The 15,169-nt window shown below is 40.3% G+C and overlaps 1 protein-coding gene across 1 annotated transcript in view; it reads left to right on the top strand.

Moving 5' to 3' along the window:
- The first annotated feature begins 4,894 nt into the window (after positions 1-4,894).
- abr (ABR activator of RhoGEF and GTPase) overlaps positions 4,895-15,169 on the top strand; it is a 169,182-nt gene continuing 158,907 nt past the window's right edge. The window contains exon 1 of the mRNA XM_022194926.2: positions 4,895-5,959. Coding sequence (XP_022050618.1) covers positions 5,149-5,959 — 811 coding nt within the window. The 5' untranslated portion in view covers positions 4,895-5,148. The remainder of the gene's footprint in view (positions 5,960-15,169) is intronic.

Genomic DNA, 15,169 nt, shown 5'->3' with positions numbered 1-15,169 from the left:
TAGAGAAGACACAATGTTAAAGACATGTAACAGAGCTATAAGAGTGCTTTTACCAGAATGCTATATGGAATTACGTTCTGTAGCTTTTCATCCACCTTTGAATAATGCTGTACATGTAGATTTGGCTCAGCTCAGTGATATTTGATGAACGGCTACAAGGCGTAAAGAATGCTGTCTGCCAGCCACATTGTATTATTCCCCCAGTCATTATCTCTGGACTGAACTCCAGACTGAGAAAACTGGTTCGACATCTTCCTTACTGATATGAGGTAATCATAAGAGAAGTGTAACTGTCTCACCTGGACAGCTACAGTTATGAAATCCACAAGCAGACTTGCAGATTAACCAGCAAACTCCACGTATTTCTTTGCAATATAATATCAGGCTTGTGATCAGCGATTCAGTTTCATGACTGCAGGCTGGCCGGAGCCTTTCTGGTCTATTCATTACAGTAACCCAATCAGGGCTCTCAGGCCTGCAATGAGTGCTGATCAATGGCTTCTCTGAGCTTTTAGCAGAATGATCGTTCAGTTCTGGGCAGGGATCCAAGTGGGCACTCAAAAACTACCAGGCGTTCATCTCTGCCTCCACCCTCCCCTCTCTGCCTCCAGTGATAACTTTCCTCTGTGTTGTATAGTGTTACTGCTCTATTTTACTGGAAGTCTGCTGCTTGGCTGCTTACCAAGTTGTTTTTTCATCTGGACACAGCTGCGTGGATTCTGCTGAGATTAAGGTGATCCTGTTATAGGCGCAGCAGAGATGATGTGCATCAATATGAAAATCACAGTGAAGAAAAGTTTTCAAGGTAAGATGTAGCTGCTTTTCTCATTGCTAAATCTAAAAATATAAATGCGAAATGTTTGTCTGGTGGTGCTCCAAATCAAGAGGGTGGAGCAGACTGACAATTTCTCAGCCACATTTTTTGTGGCAGTGATAAAATAGCAGAAACCAAAACAAGGCGGGGAATGAGAATGTGTTTATCTACTCTAAGTAATGAAATGCGCCTGTATCCAGTGGACAAATACCTGCAAAAAGCAGCGACGTGATAGCAGTGGTGATAGCTGTGTGCGTGTTTCCTCTCAGACTGATAGCAAGTAGCCTGAAAAACATAAGCGCACTCAGAACTCTTCCCTTCCTGAATGTCAAACCACTGAAACCACCAGCTAGAGAGGGAAGGAAAGCAGCAACAGAGACAGTCTGTGTCCTCCTTGTACAGCCCTACTCTGCAATAATTCAAGTTGGCAAATCACTCCTCTTTAGGAAATGCCTGTCCATGCAGTTCAAATATTAAGGGTCATAATAAAAAGAAAAATGGATCTGTGTTTATCCAGTACAGGAGTCCTCTTGCAGCTGGGCTTCGCATCATCTTTCTGTGGTACTCACAATAACTTACAGCTTTTTGTGACTCCTGGATGTAATGATTTGCAGGAAATATATGTTCTGATGAGACAAAGATGGCCTGTGCTGTTGTATAGTAGGCCTCCAATGCTGCGTGAATAGGAAACCAAGCGTAATACAGTATGCTAAATGTGTTTTAAGTAAGATTTGCTATCTTTGTTCATGTGTTTAATTTACATCTCTTTAATGTCTTTATCCAAATCAAACAAAATTACATTAGAACACATTAGAAGAGACACATTATACTTATTGGTCTGCATTTGAGCTAAAAGGTGTTTAAATGATACCAAACTACAACAGCAAAAACAGAGTTTGCTGCTTGCAGTCAAGTAACGTGTGAATAGAACAGATTTTAAGTATTTTGCATTTCAGTTAACAAGTGTGAATGATAAGAAATTATTCAGCCATTCCTTGTGGCCTAAGAAACACACATATTTATTATGGAAAAACACATTGATGAATTTGATATCAAGCCACCATTTTATCTGACATACTGTGTTATTTATCAAAAATAAAAAAATGCTTTTAAAATGTGCACCATGTGGTGCAAACATCAGACCAAAAACTAAACCTACATTGTTGAACACCCTAATCTACTTGTTGCATTCAAATACAATTGGAATTCATTGCACTGATGTCTGGGACAGGAAATATCTGGTACTCAATTACAATTAGACTGTTTATCTGAAGATATAAGATGTATGAACAAGTGATAGTAAGTTTTTTGCAAAATAAGTAACATACAGATGTGTTGTAAGGATCATGATTGGGAACGCCTTCCCAGCATTCTTTAAGTTAAACCTCATTATTTTCCCATTTTCATTCATTTTAGAGTAAAATTTATTAAAAAAAACAAATGTACAACACTTTGCTCTCAAAGTAAGGCCATCCCACTGTGTTCTATGCTTAGCTGATGGTCCACCTTAATATCACACTGAGACCAGCGGTTCTCTAACTGCGTGCCTTGGAATTAGTCTTATTAAAGATGATTTACAGCTAAACATTTATGTTCTCCTGGTGCCTGCATGTGTTTGCTATGGCCTCCTCCCACAGTACAAAGACATGCATGTCAGAAAAATTATTGGTTCGAAATTGGCTGCAGTAGTGAGTTTCAAATCTTATTTCTATTGCCCTTTATAACAGCACAAATGTTGACCAAAGTGCTTCACAGTGACAGACAAACAATCACACTCGCGCTCATACCTACGGGCAAATTTAGAATAATCAGTCAACCTCAGCATATTGAGTGTGAGGTGTCAGGGTTGCCTGACTCTTTGTTGGCCCTGTGATGAACCAGTGATTTGTCCAGAGTGGATTCACTTCATTTTAATTTTTCTCAAAGCACTGAGTGACCACTTATGCCCTGCGAATGTTTTTTTCATTGGAGAAGCACAACGTTGTATTATTTGAAGTGACCCCTACATCTAAGGCAGGGGATTCAAACTCATTTTAGTTCAGTGGCCACATTCAGCCTAGTTTCACCTCAAGTTGGCCGGACCAGTAAGATCACAGCATAATATGAACTCCAAATGTTTCCTGTTTTCGTGCGAAAAAGTACATTTGGAAAATGCTCGTATTTAATGAACTACCTTCTTACAAAACATTATGAACAACCTGAAATTTCTTAAGAAGAATAATTTGTAACAACATTAAGCCTCAGTTTATCATTTACACGTTACAACTTACAGATTACAGTGTTTCTATAAAGGCACAAAACATTCAATCACTGGCATCTGGAACGGAATGATACAGTATTTTACTTTATGATCGAAGCTACAAAAGTCAGACAAAAAAAACAAGAAAACAACAACAAGACAAAATATTACAAAATGAGACACAAAATGACAAAAGCAAGGAACAAAATGACAAAAAAATTAGACAAACGACACAAAACAAAACAAAAAAAGTGACAAAAAGTTTGGCAAAAAAGTTACAGAGCGACAAAAAATGGACAAACGACACATGCAAGACAAAAAAGACAGAATCACAAAAACTAGACAAAAAAATTACATAAATACACAAAGGAAACAAAAAAGACAAAAGCCAGAAACAAAAAATAAAAAAATAACTACAAAAATAAGACAAAATATTACAAAATGAGACACAAAATGACAACAGAACAATGAGCAATATAGTATTTCACTTTATGATCACAACAGCTTGTTGAGGTCTAGAAATTACTTTAAATTAACAGGTTTACAAATTTACAATTTCCAGTTAATATGTTCACTGTAATTTTTACACTTTGCAAAGTTATTTCACTTGCCGGATTGGACCCTCTGGTGGGCCGGTTTTGGCCTGCGGGCCTCATGTTTGACACCCCTGCTCTAAGGGGACAAGTGAACCCAACGTACTCCAGCAAAGTGTCCCCTATAGCATACCAGAATCCCTCACTGTAGCGGTCAAGGGTTCAGGTTTGTCCTTTAATTTGTCACCCGTCTGTACATGATCAGTATTATTGTCTTTTATTTCAACTACAGCCAAAAATACACGTTTTATAATCAAGGACAGCTTTGCTATCCCTAAAGGGCGAAATATTGCACAGACAGAAGTTACCACATAATCCAAACAATGATGGATATAAAGTAAATAGAATATAATAAGATATAAAATAAAAAAATCAAAAAGCTATGAAGGCGTGCTCTTATATATACCATCTATGTATCTGCTGCTTTGTGCTGGTGGCGTTGTCAGGCGTGGGCGGCCAAGGCTATAGCCCCGTTTTCTTCATAGCCGAGGATCTAAATTCTTCTGCATGGATTTTAACAAACATAAGGATAAAAACAAAAATATAGCTCTGGATGTATTCATCTATCATTCCAATGCATTAAAGACTTCAAAATTAACATCATCCACTTTCTCAAAATTTTGTCAAGCAATTATTTTACTGTCACTAAAATTCTGATCTGTTGACTAAAGTCCAAATGTTCTACTTTGATGTGAAATGTTTTGTTATGGTGTTTTTTTATGTTTCACAGTCTCACAGGGACATATTAGCAGCAGTGGCATTATTGTGTGTACGGAGGTTTTCCATATAGAACATGACCTAATCAAAATATGCAACAGCCAGGTAAAAAAGAAAACCCATTGAAGTGTTTTATAACAAGGTGCTGTTGTTAGATAAATTATCCTGATAATATGGACAGAGTTTTTGTTAGTTATGCAGTTTGCACATTTGCTCGAATTATTATTATTAGTAATTTATTTTTTATTTTCAGTATTTTGTGACTTTATGGGTGAACTCTTTTCCCCATTAGCACCTGAATTTCTTCAGTACTCTTTAAAGGCAGGGCACCAACATTACTATTAACAGAAATAGCTTAAAATAACTTGAAAATAAAGCAATTTTCAGATTAAGGGAGTGAGTCAAGTCCGGAGTCTGACAAGATTCGAACAACGCCTCTGTGTGCTGCATTGATTTGATGATGTCGCCATAAAGGAGGACATCGCTCATTTGTCCCAGCTGCACTTGAACGCAGCACGGCTGGTTCCAGGAAGACAAACTTTTCAGCGGAGTCGCAAACTTGTGATCCGCATCACTGTCAGAGCGCGGCGTGGCTGTCAGCTGTATCTGTGGGAGGCTGAAGATGGTCAGAAAGTGGACGAGTTAATATCGACAAAGAGTTTAGTTGTCAGAAAACAGAGGAGGACAGGAGAACGTGGATATATCCGACAGACCTCTACTGACTGTCGCTGAAGGCAGAACAGTTAGCTTCAGTGTCTCTCCCAGGCTGCCGCCTCAACATCAGTATGTGGGAACAGGAGGAATTCGCTAAACACTGGAGGAATGAATTTCCCGACGGAGAGGTCCCAGAAATGGAGCTAAACTCCGTGGAGGACATCGAGTCCGAGCTGGAGACGTGTAAAAGCAACCTGAAGAGGCTCCAGAAGGCTCTGGCGGAGGAGAAATTCAAGGTGATCTACCTGCAGACCACCATGGCTCGACAGAGGAGGAGCGACCCGGAAAGGTTTCAAGGCAAAGACGAAAACTTTAATGCCGAAACGTTTGGCTTCTCTAAAACGGGGGATGTCAGGAAACCACCGCGGCGGGACGATGAGGGTGGCGGGGAAAGGACCAAGGTGTCCGACCCTGGAGGCGTGAAGCTCCACGCGGCAGGTAACACGGCGGGGCTCTCCGCCGTCTTCGGCCGGGACCGGAGCAGGTTCAGCGGGAAGACAGGTAAGCCCGTCCCCATCCCCGTCCCGCCGGTGAAGCCCACCTTCCGGAGGCTGGAGGTGGACTCGGCCCGTCAAGTCAATGACAACGAGGAGAGCAGCGACCGAGAATATGAAGATGCAGAGCTCAATGAGAATTTCGTCAGGAATAACTTATTGGCACCGAAGACCGGCGGAAGGGACAACCAGAGGACGTCCAACGTCTACCGGGACAACCGGCGGCCTTTCGGCCACAACAGGGACTTTGACTCCGGTGACGACGGCAGACTGTCACCGTCCTTCCCTCAGATCCTCCGCAGACACTCCCGGGGCTCCGGGTGCAGTACCCCGGACAGGAGAAGTGATGGCTATCTGAGCTCCGACCATGACGACTCCTCCTCTGCAGGTACAGTCAGCACTACTACTGGTAATGGATAGAAAAGAAGAAATACTAATAGAAGCGTTCAATATTGCACCAAGTGGCATGACATAACAGCACAGCAATGTAATCAATGATGCCACGGTGCTGATTTACAGTGGAAAGGCCAGAGAAGCCCTGGGTGATAATCTGACTGAAGCAGAGTTAATGCGTTTTAAATGAGCCAAGGGGCCTGAATTTAGGAAACGTAAGACAGAAGAGAACTAAAACAACTTTCTACTTGAGGGATTACATGGCATCTTTTCATGGAAAGGGAGGTTTTTGTCAAATAATGCAAGCTGTGATGGCTTCAGTGTGCGCTCACAGACCGGCAACTCAATATTTTTGTTGCACAGCCTCATTCACTGTCCTGCAGTACACAGTGTTCCCCAATTGTTCAACAGTGTTGTGTTAGTTATTTATTTATCTGTGGCTCACGCTTCCTCCTGTCTGGCTCCTCCATTTGAAGCGAACATCATAACACAAAAGAGTTTGGCTCAGGACCAGACCCAAAGTAAACTAACAGTGATGCTGTAGATGTCAGACTGACTTAAAGGAACTAACAGCTAGTACCACAAAGTCTGCTGTAAGACAATACTTTTTAGGTACTGGCAGAACAGGAAAAGTTAGCAACACTAGTATGGATGGAGAAGTCATTTGCTTTGTAAAGCCAGGCTCGAGCATCACGTTGGATTTTCAGTCATGTATATTAGTGGTTTACCTCAAAGTAGGCTCATAGTAGTCTGTCTCTGTGCTTTGAGTACAGTATGTGAACTGAAAACTCTCATGCTGTTTCACTACTGTAAGTAGTAATTTCTTTCTGTGAAATAGTCTGCATTAGGTAGTCTGTCTTGCTTGACCTTTTGGAACTGGGGTCTGACCTTTGGGAACTAATGTTTTTTTTTAACCTTTGTTCAATACTAGTGACAGTGATGCCCTGCAAACACAAAATGAAGACATTTGCACAAGTATATAAAATGTAGAATCAACATTTAACACGTACATCACTGAAGAATAATGTAGACATGTTAAGAAAACCATTCATTTTTTAAAAAACATCATTCAACAGAAGCTTAAACTGTGTTAAGCTTATAAATTTACTGATCTCAAGGAAGTCCTATTTGGGGAAAGCAGTGGGATATCGGAGGAAGTGCAGTTGTGTGAATGAGTATGGTAACCCATCCTTTTCAGTGAAATCTTAAAAGGAATACTAACTAACTTGGTAGTTTTAGCATAGCTTTGAAAATACAGAAAAGTTTTGCTCCCTTCGAGTAGGAAGTGATCGCCAGCCAAGCATGTCTCCAAGCACTCAGAGATGGGTTCTGAAACTGTCACCTGTAATAAATTGAAGCTGTAGCTAAGAGGTCTGTAGTGGTGTTACATCAGCCTCTAAGGAGCTGCAGTTTAGTTGAGGAAAAAAACTGACAGTAGCTCCGGTTATACATTTCTATAAGTGGTTCTCCATGCTTTTGTTGCCATGTTACCCACTGCAGTTATTAGAAGATTCACAGTCCTTCCCCCTCCTCATGCAATGTCAAGCAGGTGCTGCTTGACGCAATATCCTGCGAGTTCAGTGGTGGGTTCAACACCACACGGATTTCAACTTCTAATATTACTGTGATCGTACCGGCAAAGATTGTGGGATACAACACCCTCCTCCGTTAAGAAAACCAGAATCGGAGAGGTGAAAATGAATTGGAAACCTTTTTTTCTGTCCAGAGAAAAAGCTCTGAAACTTAAACCCACTGATTGAAGTCATAAAGACAAGTGAGATGGAATCGTCCACAAAATTGTCTTTATGGTGAAAGTAATGAAGTATTTTTTTATTTTGATCATCAAATTCATTAATTAACTCTGTGAATGAGTTATGCAAAAATATGCTGCCACCCTTAATGCTATTTTAAAATGGTATTTTTACAGTTAAGCAGTGTTCTTGTCTGAATAAGGATTTGTGCATCATAAACCTGAAAGCCAACATGAATTTGACAATGCACATTTAGATTTTTACTGCTGTAATGCACAAGCATGACAGTGTGACAATGGTGAGATGCTGAGATGATAGACACCACACTCATGCCTGCATGCCAAGTATGAAGCTAATGCAAGCTGCTGGCACGCTTAGCTTAGCATAGACACTGAAAGCAGGGGGAAACTACTAGCCTGGCACAGTCCAAAGGTAGCAAGATCTGCCAACCATTACCTATATATCCCGATCTTCTATCTTGATCAACTTTTGTTTATTTTGCATAAAATTAAAAGTGTAGTTTGATTCCAGTCAGTGCAGGGTTAGAGTTGCTAAAATTTATTTGCAAATTGATGTCTGACTGTGGCAGAAGTCAACAGTGTTTATAGGTTTGAACCTCTAACAATCATTACATTTGCATCTGATGGCCATTATTGGAGCTGACTGCAGTCTTTTTGCATAATCATTAAAACGGTGTCCATTCACCTGAATAAAAAACTAGATGAAGGGAGCAGAAATGCCATATTTCAGTCACTATTTCCATGTCATTTTATACCATTTGTGCACCATTCTTCTGCTATGTTTTTATTGACACCAGCTATTTATCTCAAGACGCTTAACCCCTAGTCTTTGATGGACTGCACTTATATCAGCGCATGTTGACATTTATGCAATAACTGCACAGCTGTGGAAACATTTTGGTTTTAAACCAAGTGCAAAAGAAGCCCCCAATAACACGGAGGAGGCAAGGGACTTTAGGAAAATGTAGTAGCTTTCAAAGGCATGTATGCCACTAATCTAAAGCTAATGGCATCAAAACATGGACAGAAAAAGAGAATTAAACCATGAATCACTGTAATTTTTATTCTCTCCACATAAAAATGCAAAAAAAAACAAACAACCGTGTTCCTGCCAGGAGCATCTGTCTACATACCTAACTCTCACCAAGAAAGAAAATAAGCAGATTTCCCAAAATGCTAAACAGTTTTTTTTAAAGGCTTTTGTACATTGGGAATGCTTACATTGATGAAACCAATGATTTGTTGTTCTGCTATTAGTTGTAGGGCTAGTACAGTGGGGCCTAAAACATTCCTTTTATTTACTACCCCCAGAGAAAAAGGCACTAGGAGTTAAATAAACAACATGGAGGCTAATCCAGGAAGCAGGATTCACACAGATGCTGTGGCGTTCCTTTTAGACTTCCTCAAAAAGAAGTGTGGCAACGTTGGGTGAGATTGTCTGCGTGTTGTGAGTCAAAGTTAATGACTAAGTTAAACATGAGACGAGATTGAGGAAGGCTTTCCAAACAAACATCTGTGACACATCCATCTGTCCTAATCTGTTCTGTCCTTTAAAACGAAAGGATTATTGTTGGTTAGTTCAAGGTTGAATTTTTACTGTTCTGTCGATGGCAACAACTTAAAGGATTTGGTGGACATTAACTGATCTGAATGGCAAAAAAATGGTTTTGGGGAACTGACAGGTTTTACACTTTAGGTCAGAAGCCTCAAAATAGAGAAGTATTAGTAAGATCCAGACACTGGTGCTAGGAAAACTGACACTCAGGCGCTGTTACATTAGATGGTGAAATGATTTTAAGCAGAAGAGGAAAATTTTCCATTTTGAAATGCTATTTCACAAATAGACATGATTGTGTGGGAAATGATACAAATGCTAGTCTTGCATGTCAAACACAAAGATGGAGGAGTCGAGTCAAAGACAGGAACCCACCTGCCGAGCTTTCCAGTCATCACCCACTGTTTGCTGTTCCACTGGAGCAGGTCAGTGGGTGTATTTTTCCCACAAACCTGTGGGTCAGTGAGGAAAAGCACTTACTGTAAGTCTCTTAATCTATTCCATCTTTGTTATCCCACAGGATATTGATGTTTTGCTCTGACAGCTGGGATAATCAGTGGAAAGACTTTAATTGTGGTTAAAAACAATGGAGGGTGGGACCGGTGGGAAGAACTGGAGGTGTTTTTCGGGTCCTCTACTCATTTGGATCTAAGGCCAAGCTTTTTAATTGAAGTAACAACTATGATCCGGCCTCCTGGTCTCTCCCCATTATGGGATGCAGTCGTCTCTTACACAGGAGCGGTGGGCTCATGCCTGGGGTCTTGCTCATGCCGGTGCCTTTGTGTCATGTGCGTCTGCTGGGAAGAGGTCGTGCTTAAGGTCATGTGAGTCTGAGGCCATCGCTCTGTCTTCTCTGTGTGGTTCCTGATTCACCTATGATTCACAGCACTGTTGGTCTAAATGTGGAGACTGCGGCAGGCATTGTTGTGTTATTGCTGATGTCGTTTAAGCAAAAATCTCACGTAGCAAATTTGAAAATCTTCGTAATCACTGTTCTGCAGGTCAGCATGCAGCAGACTGCTACTGACTACTTGAAGTGATGGACCAACTCCAGTTTTCAGCTATTCTAGCTATTTGAAGGATTTTAATTCAGAAACATCTGTTTTTTTTATTGAGCACAAGCAAAATAAGGTTTAAGTGTGTTACCATGTGTATTCATCCCACAGCAACCTTGATCTCCATAGAGAAATATTTTTTTGTTCTCAAAGCAAAACTGAAGGACTTGCTGGTTAATTGAGTTCATTGTTCTTTCGTCATATTGCCAGCAGGATGGAGCAGTGAAGAAGGCTGTTTCCTGTTCCTCTTACCTATACCACATTTCTTTTTTTAGACCTCTGGTAGCTCAGAAAATAGACAGGAAAGAAGACTAAAACATCACATACAGTTCATTTGCATTGGAAGTGGAGCAGTTTTATAAGAGATTTTGTATTCAAATTTGAAATTCTGTCAAACTGACAGGAGAAAGGACCTTTTGTAGCAGTTATTTTAAAAAACAATCAGTGTGGGCAGCATGTTAAATCATCACATATTCATACATTCGTCCATCCATCCATTATCTACACACTGCTTACTCTGTGGAGGGTTGCAGGGGATCTGAAGTCCATCCCAGCTGACTCTGGGCGAAAGGCAGGGTACAACCTGGACAGGTCACCAGTCCATCACAGGGCCAACACAAAGAGACAAACAAGCATAGACACTCATATTCACACCTATGAACAATTCAGTGAACCTCAGCATGTCTTTGAACTGTGGGAGGAAGCTGGAGAACCTGTAGAAAACCATTGCAGACACAAAGTCAACATGCAAACTTCACACAGAAAGGCTCCAGCCAACCTAGAGATTCAAACCCATGACCTTCTAGCTGTGAGACAGCAGTGCTAATCACTACACATCACATAACACTAATGAGGTGTCTTCTGTGGTAACAAGTATTTCAGTTCTGCATTTTGGAACTTAAATCTCTGAAGTGAATGCAATGTCTAAACATTCATTTAGAACAACACATTTACGTCATTGTAATGTGGAAATTGTGGAAATTGTTGCCATTTTGACATATTTGTACCAGCAAACACTTGATCCTCTTTGAAACAGTGTCAGTTAATAGACAATATGCTCGACCAAATGATAAATTATACAGAACTTATAGAAATAAAAAATAAATGTATAAAAAGCATCTCCCTACATTTTTCTCACCCTCAAGTCCATAATGTAAGAAACCGTGATTTCCCTAATAGTTGCCAGTGACCAGAATCTCCTTAGAGTGTGGCAGGTGGAACCTCTCTGAAGGGGTTGCTCAGCATAAATCGACCTGTGAAGGTTTACAAAGCAGACTTCTAGCAGGATGTTGTCACTACTCCAGTAACATGTTCTACATACAAACTGAAAACTATCTCATCACCTCAACAAAGAAACTTTAAAAGGTATGTAGAACCATTCAGGAGAACCCTTACAAACCTAAGCCATGTTGGCCTTACCTACCTACCTATAACAAGCTCCCTGAGTGCTAAAACACACCAGACATGCCTATTTTTTTAAAATTCAGTTTTATTGACAGGATAGTAGAGCGAGGAAGATGGAAAAGTGGGGAGAAGCACCTGCAGCAAAGGGCCACGGGCAGGATTTGAACCCATGGCTGCTGTGTTTATGGGTGAGCTACTTTCCTCCTGAGGTGTCCGTGCAAAAGCAAGCTTTTTCAAATAATTTGTGGAATTCAGACACACACAATGTCAGCTTTTCCTTCATTTTACCTTGTGCGTCTTGCTGGATGTCTTGTTTCTATTGGCCATATGGAAGATTGCTACAGTGTGTAGTAGTTTAAATTAGTTCAGTTTTCACTAATGCATACTCAAGCTTGCCAAACAATGTGTTGCACAAGCATCTTGTTCGACACAGTGACGGACACGAATTGGGTTACAGGGTGCAGTGGTGACGCTGCTGCATTCTGACTGAAAGTCCTTTTATTTAAACCTCTGACATCTGGGGTCTGTTGTTCTCTTTGGTATTGAACTGTGTGACATCTCACGCCAAGAACTCTCTGACACTTTGAGAAGAAAGGTTGTGGATGCCAATGAGCCCAGGTTTGGAGCTCAGTGGTGGCCACAGCCAGCATAGACTAAGGTCTGGCCTCCCTACATGATCAGTCTTAAAGGCCGTTTAGAAGACTACATATGTACTCATTGAACTGGAATTACATCCAGAACTTTTTTGCGAAACCATTTCTTTACTGTGATAGAGGACTGGTTTACAGTCCATACAACCAAGTAGTTCTGACCAACCAGAAAAAAATGGTAGCAATCAAAGATTTCCCATTATTGTCACTGAACAGCAATGAGTATAGACAGTATCAAGCACATCTGTTTTTGTGTGTGAATAACAAATCTGTTGGTACATATTTGTATCAGTTTAAGTGTGTGTAATCAGGGTTTAGCTGTGGATTAATCTGAAGCGCTTGTACAGACTCTTAAAGAGAATCGGGTGTGTAATTTAGACTGCAGTTGTCTAGTGAACTTTTCCACAATTCAAAAAGCATAATGTTACAAAATGATTGAGATTTTTAATCAATTAATTGTTAATAAAAAAAAGTTTAGTAAATATGAGAGTTCACAGTAGGCTTCTATATGGCAGTCTTACTGTACTTGCATAAGCAAATGATAAACTGAGTGACCAACAAACACAATTTTGGCCTCTATCACTTTGCTAATAAAAACAAGAAAAAGAGACGTTGTGCCTCCCTAATGATCTCAGCTTGGCCACCTGTATAAAATTATCTGGCTCCATCAGTGTATGAGACTGGCAAGGTATTTGTAAAGACGTCCAAATGGTTTGAAATAAACGATTCCACTGTAAGGCAGCGGCGTTGATTTCAAGCGAGTGCCAGTTTGTCTTTGACTGGCCGCCCCTGCAAATTCAGCACAAGAGTAGACTGTTGAATCCAAAAAAAAAGTCTCCAAGAAGCCCAACATTTCTTCACAGGATCTGCAGGTACCATTTCAACTGTTGGTGTCAAAATGCTGCATCAACAATCAGAGCGATTTTGCACAAATCAAACGTGCATGGGAGACATTTGAATCCCACTGAAATGTTGCGGGGGGGATTTGAAGCATACAGTTGCATGCAAGAAAATCCAGAAATATCTTTTAAGTGAAAGAATTTTGCATGGAAGAAAGGGTTACAATTTTCCGCAAGCCGGTGTCAGATAAGTTGACAATCCTGCATAACGGCAGCAAGCTATTTTTGTTAAAAGGGACAACACTAGCTTCTCAGGGAAAGAGGGGTACTCACTTTACTGAAGACACAACTAAAAAAAAAACCTTGTGGTGTTGTTCAAATTATCTGCAGTTAGTGTTAAAAAAAGAATCAAAGGATTGCTTTCCCAGATATGCCAGTAAACCCTAGTTACTTTTCTTGCCTATATGTTAGCATTGCATTCAATAGATAATGTCCTGTTAGATCCAGTGTAATGAATGTTGGCGATTTTGCACTCGCCTTCATAATTTCCAGTTGCTGTTGACATGAATTTCTTCAGAAGAGCAGGAGATAATTTTCCCCAAAAATCTATCAGAGTTCTACAGAACAGCCCATTACAAGCTTGTGCTTTGACGTAATCTGACGATTGTTGCTAATAGGTCCAAGTTTCATGCCAGCGTACATTGCAGGCATAATTAAAAACAAAACACAGATCGTTTTTTAGTAATGCTACTGCATGATTAATTGATATTTAGATAAGGGAAGAAGGCAGAGCTGAATATGTGTGTGGAAAGCAAGCCTAGAGAAGAAATGTGTTTTGTCACTCTATCAGAAAGTGACTACAGAATATGACACACATATTTCTGCCTTCCTCTGGGCTGGCTTTCTTCCCTCAGATAAGCAGGGCTTGTCCGGGCCCGTCCTGTAAAGCATGTTCAGGAGGGGAACTATGAGCCTGTCATACTGTCTCCATTTTAGCTCTCTGTGGTGTACATGGAAGCTCAGAGTATTTACTGTGTTTGCACATTTCGCCTAAACCTGTGAATTACAGTTTGCAGGCTTTGAGGCCTCTCACTTCTGGTTTGTATGTATTATTACTGGACAGTTTGACAGCTCCAGTCAGTGCGATGTCTTACTGCAAGGTGAAGGTTTTGCACTGTAGCAGACAGTCCACTGAGAAGAAAATCCCCACAAATCAGGGTGAATCTCTCCCCAAACACTGGTTCATCTTATTACTTCCTTGGCAACACCACTGTAAAGCTCAGGCACACATCTAGCTGCTCCTGTGGTGTCACTTTTGGCTTTTTGGTGTCGCCGAAATTGATCACCTTGGGTTTTGGGAAATTTGTTGGTATTTTGTGATATTTTAAGAACAGTGGACCACATTATGGTGCAAAATTTCCAAATTCCAAAGCAAGAAATCTGGAAGGTTTTATATTGTTTGAAACCAAAAGGATTCCTTGATTAATAATTCATGACAAAAGTAACTGACAACTATTGTGATGACTAATTAATTGTTTCACAGTTCTTACTTGAATTTCCAAATATATATATCTACCAGCTTCTCAAATATGAGAATTTTGTGGTTTATTTTTTTTGTTCTATGTGTTTCTAAGTTTAATATCATTAAAATGTTCGATAGATAAACAGGCAAACGAGCTGTCACCTAGGCCCTCTGATATATTGGGATAAATATTGCTTCTTTGTAATTTTGCACTTCTTAATATCAGTATTATTTCATTGCAACAATAGAATTTTTTTTTTTATCTTGTATCGTTCGTAGAGTCCATATGAGCAGCACTGTGTTTCAAAACTGGTTAGCAGCTTATTGTAAGGACATCACTTTACTCCACATCACTGTCTGCTCGCCTACATGTGCTGCAGACACTGTCGAAAATATTGAACACCGTGGA

Source organism: Acanthochromis polyacanthus, chromosome 17 (assembly GCF_021347895.1).
Source record: "Acanthochromis polyacanthus isolate Apoly-LR-REF ecotype Palm Island chromosome 17, KAUST_Apoly_ChrSc, whole genome shotgun sequence".
In the NCBI taxonomy this organism is placed as follows: domain Eukaryota; kingdom Metazoa; phylum Chordata; class Actinopteri; family Pomacentridae; genus Acanthochromis; species Acanthochromis polyacanthus.
The sequence above is the reverse complement of the archived record's forward strand: the minus strand, read 5'-3'. Positions and strand labels throughout refer to the sequence as shown.